The 10,444-nt window shown below is 36.5% G+C and overlaps 1 protein-coding gene and 1 long non-coding RNA gene across 2 annotated transcripts; both read left to right on the top strand.

The window, feature by feature from the left end:
* On the top strand, positions 254–756 carry LOC110264660. Its single transcript, XR_002350836.1, has 2 exons — positions 254–391; positions 475–756. It is a non-coding gene; the product is annotated as an uncharacterized LOC110264660 (long non-coding RNA).
* On the top strand, positions 4,427–9,599 carry LOC107609565 (D-amino acid dehydrogenase). The gene is made up of 9 exons (XM_016311566.2): positions 4,427–4,830; positions 5,835–5,984; positions 6,311–6,525; positions 6,678–6,748; positions 6,826–6,988; positions 7,221–7,392; positions 8,129–8,287; positions 8,403–8,491; positions 9,371–9,599. The coding sequence occupies exons 1-9, from the start codon at positions 4,524–4,526 to the stop codon at positions 9,464–9,466; spliced, it is 1,422 nt and encodes a 473-aa protein (XP_016167052.1). The 5' UTR covers positions 4,427–4,523; the 3' UTR covers positions 9,467–9,599.

Genomic DNA, 10,444 nt, shown 5'->3' with positions numbered 1-10,444 from the left:
GTCGCGTTCAGCCGCCGTTCCCCGTCGCCGCTCGTGTCGCCGGTGCCATCCTCATCTGAACTGTCGCCAGATCCGCCGCTGCTGTAGCTTCTGGCTGCGCCTCTGCGTCGCCAGAGCTCCATGCCACCGCTGCCACCGCCAAAAACCATCTCTGAAGCCTGTTTGCTTGGTAAACTCTAAACCTTGCTTTAGCTTCCTTGTCTATTAAGTCAATTTTCACCGTTAGAGTGGTAGCTTGGGTTGTCTATGTCAAGATATACGGTCACCGCGAGTTTCTCTGCCGCCGTCCAAGCTGCCACCAGAAGGATCCACCACAGCCTCCTCTGTTCTTGTTTTCGAATCAGAACTGCCCTTTTCCACTTTTAATCTCAATTCTGCTATTTCTGAATATGTAACTCCTCTATCCTTGCTCTGCTGCCATTTTATTCCTCTATTATGATCTTTTAATTATGACCTTGTATGTCTCTGTTTTAGTTCTGCTAAGGTAAGTCTGAGAAATTAAAATTGGTGCTGCTGCCACCGTTTCGGTCACATTGGAATCACTGCTGCTGCCATAAAACAAAAAGGGAAGGGAGTTACTATGTTTAACCTTTGTGAATTCAGCTAGTTGAGGTAGGGGCGTCTTTCTTAAACTTGTTTTTCTTTCCAGAGTTGTTATAAATTGATATTAATGCGTGAAATACATTTTTGTGATTTCGTAAGTCTTATGAATTGGATTGAGTTGTTTTGGATGAACGAGATTATTAGTTTGATCGATAGGTTGATCGATTGAGAAAGTTGGGTGTTTTGATTAGTTGAATGATATTGTTAAAATAGTTTTCCCTGAATTATCGGAGGAAATATATTATTGGCATTTAGTTTAACTTTAGAAATGGTTTGATTTTAGAAAAGATTTAATATTGAAATTTTGATTTGATGTTGGAATCCGATTTTAAAATAAATTTGGAAAGGATTTGATATTTGAAAACGGTTTGTTTACCGAGAATAATTTACTATTTTGAAGATGGTTCAAACAGGGTTTGAGGAATGGTTTGGTTTGAAACTGTTTGAGAAAAACGAGAGTTCTTAATCATTGACTGGATTCTGGATTTTATAGTTTCCTTGGATTGAGTATGGTTGTTGTGAAAATGGTTATTAGAAATGGTTTGAATGATTAAAAGGCGCTTGGTTTGATTTGGTTGGGACCCGGAAAGGGTGGCAGAGTCTGAGTTTTAAAGGAGATGCTGCCGAAATTTTATAAAATTAGAAGTTTTGTTTGAAGTAATTGTTTAAAAAGATTTAGTTCTTAAACGTTATTTATTTGAGATTGATTTATTTAGAAAAGAAAGAATTATGTTTTGGATTGAGTTGTTGATTAACGGAAAGAAGGATGATGAGGATTGATTTGAAATATGATTTTTGAATGAATTTGGAAATGGGATATGGATTGACGAATGATGATGATATTGAGAATGACTTAAATATTGATGAATGATGAATGAATTATTTATATGGCTTATGAATTTGAAATATCTGAGATACGAGGTTCCCTGGATTAAGTGCCGTGACTTGCCAACACGTGTACCAGGTTGAAAACTCGATACTCTGTTGACCCTACGACGTAAGTGTGTGACCGGGCACTATATAAATTCCCAGGAATGTTACCCCCATTGAGTAATATTGATTATTTGAGAAAAAGCTATGCATAGACTCTTGGGGATGCACGTCGGGGGACAGTCTAAGTACAATTCAGACTTGTCGGGTTGGCTGGATAACCGACAGATGAGCCTCATCAGTCATAGGACAGGCATGCATCATATGCATTTGTATGCTTTGCTTGGGTTTGAACTTGTTTTGGTTTACCTAATTGCTAAACTGTTCGTAACTGCTACTTGAACTATTTGCTGTAACTGCTGCCTACTTGTGCTTTCCTTGTCTGCCTTGCCTGTGTTTGTCCTGGTGTGCTACATTTGAGATTGAACTTTGGTGCTGAATTAATGATTGTGTTGTTTGATTGTGTGGTTGGTTTCTGATTGAGATTTTCTTATAAGAAAGGAAATATTTTGGATTTCTGAAAGATTAAACATTGTTTCTTTGAAAAAGTTTTGAACGATTTCTTATTGGTTTTAAAAGATTCATAAGGCAATGATAATCACTGAGCTTGAAAACAGTTTTCTTATTAAATATCTTCTTATGACAACTTTGAAACTCCGTGGTGAGACCGTGTGGTTAGGTTCTCACCCCCTACAGCTTTACCTTTTCAGGAACTGGATGAAGAAGCATTAAGAAGAGTTATACTGCGTTTGATTTGTATGCTGTAGTATTAATTAGATTATTTTTTTCCCTCGTCTTTGTTATTACAAGTTTGTAAGAGGGATAGGAATTGTATGTTTTATATGTATAGTATATTGAATTATTATGTAAGGAGTCTTGTATATGAATCTATGCCTGTTTGTATTTTTCTTAAGATAAAGTATTTATTTCTGGTTTTCAAAGAAATCAGCGATATAGTGTCGAATCACAGGGTCCTATTTTATTATTTAGTATGTAAAGTAGTCGTAATACTTCTTGCTATCAGAGTAGTGCAGCCGGAAGCGTGACTTTTGATAGTGAGGGTGTTACACTTTGTTTACTTGTGATGGCTTGCCTAATTGAATAACATGCTTACTTGCTATCTGAACTATTTGCCTTATATGCTTCTACTTGTGTTTTACTTGCATTGTATATTACCTGTGTTTTCTACTGGGATTGAGGAGGTTCGGAAGGCGGTGACGATGGGATCGCATGGAGGATAGGTTGGAGAAGGCTGTGGGACAGCGCTGTTTGGTTAGAATAGAAATCCCTTAAGATAGATTACCCGGTTTAATGGTGATAAGGTTTATATTATGCTCATATTGTTTTAGAATGCTTTAAGCTTGAATCTTGTGATGGATATGGAGCTTAGGATTGCCTTTGGCGTCCCGGGGTCTTATATCCTACATCCCATACTGAGAACCTCCGGTTCTCATACCATATCTTTGTTGTGTTTTTCAGATGCAGGTCGCAACCCACCTCGGTGAGTTTCTTGGGATGGTGACAGAAGCGGAGGATCCTGGATTATTTTGTCGTCTTTTTGGTTTATCTGTTTATACATCTCTCTTTTGTATTTTGTTTAGCCTAGAGACTTGTATTATGAGAGAAAAACTTGTATAAGTTGTTTTTAAACTGTCAGTTTTCTATATAATTCTGTATACTTGTGTATGGCTAGCCGGCTTAAACTCCGCGAGTCGAGGCTAGTTTCCTATGATATTATATACTTATTTTGTTGTATCTTATCTGTTTCTTGTGCCTTAAGCTAGTAGCTCGATAGTACGGTTTGCGCTTTTCAAATCCTGTTTTTGAGCTATATCTTTCATCGGGCTTCTAGATTATACTATTCTTTCTATATATGTTATGTATGAGCTTAGAACTGTCGTAACCTCTGATTTACCTTTGCTTTATGACGCGAGGTAAGGCTTAGGCTAATTAGGGTGTTACACTCAACGCATAAGAAGCAGAAGCAATGGCAAGTACTTAATCTGAAGAAATGAAAACGAAAAGGCTCAGCAGAAGAAAAATATACATAACAGGAAAGCGGTTCGCAAGGGGGAAGTACGAAGGCTGGAAGGAGAACGATCGCAGGGAATAGGCCAATGCAAGCAAATCCAGGAAACGCGAGAGGGAGTAGAGAATGCAGTGCAGGGGTAGTTTAGAAGCAGGGAAAAAATGGAAAAGAAAGGGAAGGAAGTAAAAACGAAAGAATAACTGCCCTGGATAAGCGTGAAAGTCAGGGGCAAAATAGATCTTTTCCCCCCTGCTTTCAAATCAGCAATAAATGCGCTTAATGGCAAGCGCGAGGAACGAGGTGACAAACAGCGCTTCCTTGAAGCGACGAAGCCCGCACACGCGTAAGAGGCGCGTTCTGACCATGAGCGACCGACAAAGCGACGACATGCGAAAGACAGAATAGAACGTGCCAACAACGGCGCTCACGGCCATAGCTGGCGCGTTGGGGGTACTGTTACGGCCCAGCCCAGCTGGCATGCGGACTCGGTCCTGCGCACGGGACGACCCGACCCGAGAGGACGTCCCGCATCCGGGCAGAGATCCGGACACCTGCCCCCATGCTACCAACCACATGATAACTGGGAGAGGAAGCTTCCTGGAAGGATACCTCTTCTGTGGGGCCGTCCTACTGACAGGGTATATATGGGGAAGGTCTTACCCCTTCCCCAAGGTACATCACTACCACCTTTACCCTTACGTATACGATCAACGCCTACATATGCGAATTAAGGGGCTACATCAATAATTACCATTAATGATTAAGGACTTAAGGTAGAAGGAATGTAATGTCCAAATCTGATAAATTAAAATATTGAATTTTAAAAATTTCATGGACCAATTTGAATAATTAGTTAATTACTTAAGAAAAAAAAGAAAAGAAAAACCAAAATCCATAACTAGTGCAATGTTAGGTCCGCTGCCCACTGCCCGCGACTTCTGACTTCTGTAGAGTAACGCCGATGGCTACACACTGCTTGTTCTTCCCGACCCCTAACTTTTGCAGGCGCAGCATCACTCACCGTTCCGCATTTTCCTCACGCTCCATCTTCTTTGGCGCTTCACTTAAAGTCCATACCAATAGAAACCAGCTGGGTCGGTTCTCTCGCAGCCCCACTCCCATTTATTGTTCTTCTCAAGAGTTTGATGTTGTGATTGTCGGCGCTGGCATCATTGGTTTGACCATTGCTCGTCAGTTCTTGACCTCTTCCGACCTGTCCGTAGCCATCGTTGACAAAGCTCTCCCTTGTTCTGGTGCCACTGGCGCAGGTTTTTCTTTTCTTTTCTTCTTGTAGATTTCAGCTAAGCCAAAAATATATGTTGAAATTTCACCCTATGTGGTTTGGACATGTTAGGACAGTGGATCACATGGGAGATAACCGTGTGGTTAAGGGTTTTTGAACTCTAAATGAACTGATTAGAACTTTAGATTTTGGGTTTGTTCGGGTGGACTTTTAAGAAAAGATCTTTTTTCGAGTAAAAGTAATTTTATGTTTAGATATCTTATGTAAAAAGGTCTTTTTTATCTATCAATTATGTTTGGATATAACAATATAAAAGTATTTTTTTGTTTATTTATTACATGAAAAACATCTTTTTTTTTTTTTTTTAAGAAAAAAAGATCTTTTAAAAAAAGATGTAAATTACAGCTTTTCAAAAAAGATCTTTTTTTTATTTTACTAGTGCTTTTACTTTTACTACTAGAAATTTTTCAAACACGTTAAAAAATAAAAAAAAAAATGAAAAAAGATCTTTTTTTAACAAAATAATGGCGCCCAAACATGCACTTAAGCATAAATGAGTTGAGTTGAATTAAGATTCATGACATGGAACGATGCTGTTGTTGTTTGGTTCATAAATGAATTGAGTTGAATTATGATACATGACATGGTTTGAAACAGGAAATCATCACTTTATATATCTTTAGAAGTTGTTCTTTGATTATTTTCTTCAATTGCCTTACTCCATTTTCTTGTGTCATTTGAAACATGCGTTTATAGTGTTCACTTAACTGCTTAACGGACTTGCTTTTTGACATTTACATTTGTGACTAATATTTTTTAATTATCATAGTGAAAGAACTTTTCTGAAATTTAACTAATCAATCACTTTTTAGACACTTTTTTATCAAATCGACTAGTGAATGTAATATAGGTTTTGTATTTTTTATATGTATATTTTTGGATAAAAAGTTAGCAAATTTATTTTATGATGTATTTTGGTTAGTTATAGAATCTTTTCCCTCTTTGTTTTGTAATTTGAGCTACTTCTAGGGCAGGGATATCTTTGGATGGCACACAAAACTCCTGGGAGTGATATATGGGATCTAACTTGGAGAAGCCATCAATTGTGGAAGATGCTGGCAGAAAGCCTAAAAGAGCAAGGCCTGAATCCTACGGTGGAGCTGGGTTGGAAGAAAACAGGTGCTATAGTTGTGTATTTACCAATTTTTATTTTGTTCGTTATGCTCTTAACCAAGTGTCTGATTTAGCTTGAAGTTGCTTAAGAGAATTCATAATAACAGATTGAAATACCATGTATGCTCCGACTAATATCAAATCCTTTAGATGCTCACTGGTTGCTATTAAATATCCTGAAGTAGTTAAGGGGTGGCTGGCTTTGAACTCTTTGGTCTCTGTCTAACTGTCATGAGAAGGCTTTGGTGTTTGTAGTCATGAATGTATGATGCTGTGTATTCTGAATGATTAAAACTACAATATTGGCATATGATATGTCTTTTGATCCATAGGAAGCCTTTTAGTTGGTAGAACAAAGGCTCAGTTAGACATGCTGAAAGGGAGAGTGAAACAGCTTAATGAAGCTGGGTTGAAAGCAGAGTACTTGTGTAATAGTGATTTGTCCGAGCTGGAACCTGATCTCTTTGTGGACAAAGACAGTGCTGGTGCATTTCTACCAGATGACTGCCAATTGGATGCTTATCTTACAGTTTCATATATTGAAAAGGTGATATTTTTGTTTCATTTCTTTTTGCATATTTAGTTTCCAACTTGGAATTAATGTTTGATAAGTGCATTTTTACTTTTGGACTCAATCCTTGGCATGGTGCTGCCAGTTGACTTTTGATTCATAATCACGAATTTATCATTGATATGTAGGTTAACAGGAGTTTTGCATCAAAAGGAAGATATGCAGAATTTTATAATGAGCCAGTAAAACGTTTCATCAGGTTGAATTCTCTCTTTCTTGCTGTTGTTTTGAAAATAAGATGGTAGGGAAACAATGATGTCTTTGTTTTGTCCTTAGGTCAAATAGTAATGGAGAGGTTAAAGCTATTGAAACTTTGAGTCATACATTACACAGTAAGAAGGGAATTATTGTTGCAGCTGGTTGTTGGACCGGTTGTTTGATACAGGATTCGTTTAGAAATTGGGGAATGGAATTAGACGTTCCTGTAAGGCCCAGAAAGGTATGTTCTTTTTGTCCATCCTTCATGGCTTTTCCATATAATTTCTTTTACAATTCTAGGGAGGGCTTTAGAAAGAATGATATTGAGTCGTCTGATATCCATAAGTTTGTTGATTAATTGTAAAGTCAACCTTATTAATTTTTCTTAAATGCGCATGATTCTTTTATGCTGATCTTGTAAATAGTCGTTTGAGCGAGACTCGAATTCCTTTTAAACATCCCTTTTTGTGTAGGGTCACCTACTTGTGCTTCAGAACTTTGATTACCTTCAATTGAATCATGGGTTGATGGAGGCAGGTTATGTTGATCATCCAACACTTTCTGATATAGAATCCTCTGAAGATGGACGATCTTTATCTGTTTCAATGACGGCAACCGTGGATGCAGCAGGAAATCTTCTCATTGGTATGCTGCCTTTTTACAACCTACATGAATTTGTCCTTATATTGCCAATCTACACATTGGTTATTACGTATGTTTCTTTCACATACTATTTATAGTGGATAACTTTATCTTTTGAGGGTTTTAGTTAACAATCATGTGTTTGGTAGTAGTCGTTCAATCACTTGTAATTGTGTGATTACTATTAGTATTTTGTTCTCTCTCCGATCTAAAATAATGGTTCACTTTTAAGTGTTGAGATAGCTTAAGAAAATGATTGAAAAAAGTATTGAAATTAGAAAAAGTTAACAGGTATTTTACAAAATTTGCCATTAATTAAATTTACCACTTGTTCTCTCGTTTCTACTATTCTACTGAGATATCTCTCCTTCACTTTTTCCAATCATGAAGTTATTTTGAATATGGGTATAATTGAGAAAAATAATTAATGTTGCATAAGTTTTCGAAAATAGAAAATTATTTTCGAACAACAATATTTTAAAAGTGAACAACTGTATATTATGGTTATTAAATGGTTATGATAAGAATGAGTTTAGAATTCTTGATTGCAGTAAACTTATTTCTTTTTTCTTTTCTTCTCTAAATACTTCTCTTTCTAGTTGTAAATTAGTTTCATAGTATCCTGAAATAGATAACTGTTTGCAATTAATGCCATTGCTTCATCCAATGTTCTAGAATTTTGACGTTGTTTGCCTGTTTTGTGATAACAAACCAAAATCTTATCCGATTCGATACCAAGGGAGTAGCCGTGAATTTGTTGGTTTCAGCACAGAATTGGATGAATCTGTTGTCAGATATATATGGAAGCGGGTTGCAGAATTCTTTCCCAAATTGGAATTGCTTTCCCTTTCTGATCTAAGTGCAAATAGAAAAGTCAGAATAGGATTACGACCCTACAGTGAGTCACTACATTTCTTCGCAATGTTATGCAAATGAACTATTTATATTTTGGTTACATTTCCAGAATATATTTCACTTTCATCAAAATATTTGACTTGCATAACATTCTGCAGTGCCTGATGGGAAGCCAATGATTGGGCCTGTGCCTGGCCTCTCAAATGTTTACCTTGCCGCAGGACACGAAGGGGGAGGGCTTTCGATGGTGAGTTCTCTGTAGCAGTTTTTGCTTTGAGAGTGTTAAGTATCTCAGGGAAGTGGAAAACCACACCTTAAATTTAGCTATTAAGAGGGAAGAACCACTCTCCTTAAATACAACCTCAAGTATCCATACTAACCGATTTGTGATATTGGGCACCCCATAATTACCTAAGTCCCTAACTATAAAACAATACATCACCCCTAGAGAGCCGACGTCCACAGCGGCTTCACTCTATCGACATTGACCCAGCGGCAGCTACTTTCCTACTGGCTAACAGTATTCAGTATTCACCTTAATCAAGCCTATAGGTAACTCTTTTGATGGCCTTGACAACCAGGTTTTGATACCATTGTTAAGTATCTAAGACAAGTGGAAAATTACACCTTAAAAGTTAGCTGTTAAGGGAAAAGAACCACTCTCGTTAAATATAAAATCAAGCATCTTATATTTCCGAATGTGGCACTCCCCCCCAATAATATCTAAAGCCCCTGACGGAGTGACGAGACAGAAAGACAACCTATCTTTGTATCTTGTTTGGAATAAGAAACAATGTCCCGAAGAAAGACTTCTTGTGTTTTCTGCATCTTCAAAATGTAGGGGCACTGGAGACAGGATTTCATTGTGCTTTTTCTGTCGCTGTCCCACGCTACTACTGAACAGGATATAGACAAGTTTATTTTTGTCCCTGTCTCTGATATCTTTGTCCGTAAACTATTTAAACGCTACCTATAAAGATTTCAAATTCTCAAAACAGGATTTAAATAGCTTTGCCTATTTAAGCTAAAGCTACAGTCATCATGCTTTCTGAATTTGCATTATATCTAAGCAAATGCAATTGTTTTGGAGTTATTGACGAGTTTTATATTTATGAGATTATTACAGGCTCTTGGGACTGCTGAAATGGTTGCTGATACGGTGTTGGGCCATCCAACAAAAGTTGATTGTGCACCTTTCGCTGTGCATCGAGTACTTGATTAAAATTATTAGTTACTGTGGTCTAGGATGTATAGCAGTTTAGGCATAAATGTTGCTTTCTGACATGCAATTTCAATAACCCAAAGTTGTCTAATAATGTTACTTCATTTTTTATAATATTACTCTTTTTTTATGCATTTTTATGTTTATATAAATTTGTAAAATAAATAAAATTATAAAAATATGAGTGATATTAATATACCCTTTTATATGTATAAAAGATAATATTACTTTGTTTTAAGCATTGTATGTTTGAGTTTGTAAAAGAAAAAAAATAGAATTTGTTTTATGCATTGTATGTTTATATAAATTTGTATGTTGTCCTATTGCCGCATGTTGCTAGTTCACCACAAGTTGATGTAACCCCATTTTGGTGATCCGATGTTCCATTCTTTATATCTTCTGTAATGTGCTAAAGGCAGGAGTGGCTAATGCAATTTTTCACTAATCACTAACTAGTGGGTGACACTTGGTATTGGTCTTATCATTGAGAAATATATGAACATTATTGTGTAGAGAGATTATTACTTGCAGGATGAAGATTTCAATTTTTCGGAAGGCTTCATTATTAGAGCACTTACAAAAAAGTACAAGGAGAGTTTTAGGAAATTGGTAGTACTCATACATAAGAAAATTCATCCATTGTTGATTATAGCCATTTCTGTATATTTAATGTACTCTACGGATAGAGGACTTGAACATATTAAAATAAGAAATTGAAAGATTTTGTTGAAATTGTTCGTTTGGAAATTTTCAGAAAAGCTAATTGTACGTTCTTCTTCCCATTGAAACAATAAAGCCGTTATGTTCATTACTAAATTTGTTGAAGAGATCAAATAGAATTAAGATAGATCTTTTTAATCAGAGGTTGAATCGATCATCAGAAGAAGAATTAGGCCAAAAATTGGGAGAAAAGACAAGGTTAGGCTAATTAGGCTAAATGAAGACATCAAAAAGTCTAAGAGTACTCTTCAAGTTCAT

The sequence above is a fragment of the Arachis ipaensis genome, chromosome B07 (genome assembly GCF_000816755.2).
Source record: "Arachis ipaensis cultivar K30076 chromosome B07, Araip1.1, whole genome shotgun sequence".
In the NCBI taxonomy this organism is placed as follows: domain Eukaryota; kingdom Viridiplantae; phylum Streptophyta; class Magnoliopsida; order Fabales; family Fabaceae; genus Arachis; species Arachis ipaensis.
The sequence above is the reverse complement of the archived record's forward strand: the minus strand, read 5'-3'. Positions and strand labels throughout refer to the sequence as shown.

What these genes read in the sequence shown, in the direction of transcription:
- LOC107609565 (XM_016311566.2), top strand. Translation starts at nt 4,524, where the DNA reads ATGGCTACACACTGCTTGTTCTTCCCGACCCCTAACTTTTGCAGGCGC. An exon ending in TTCTGGTGCCACTGGCGCAG is followed by an intron (nt 4,831 to 5,834) that starts GTTTTTCTTTTC and finishes AGCTACTTCTAG; the next exon opens with GGCAGGGATATCTTTGGATG. An exon ending in AAGGGGGAGGGCTTTCGATG is followed by an intron (nt 8,492 to 9,370) that starts GTGAGTTCTCTG and finishes AGATTATTACAG; the next exon opens with GCTCTTGGGACTGCTGAAAT.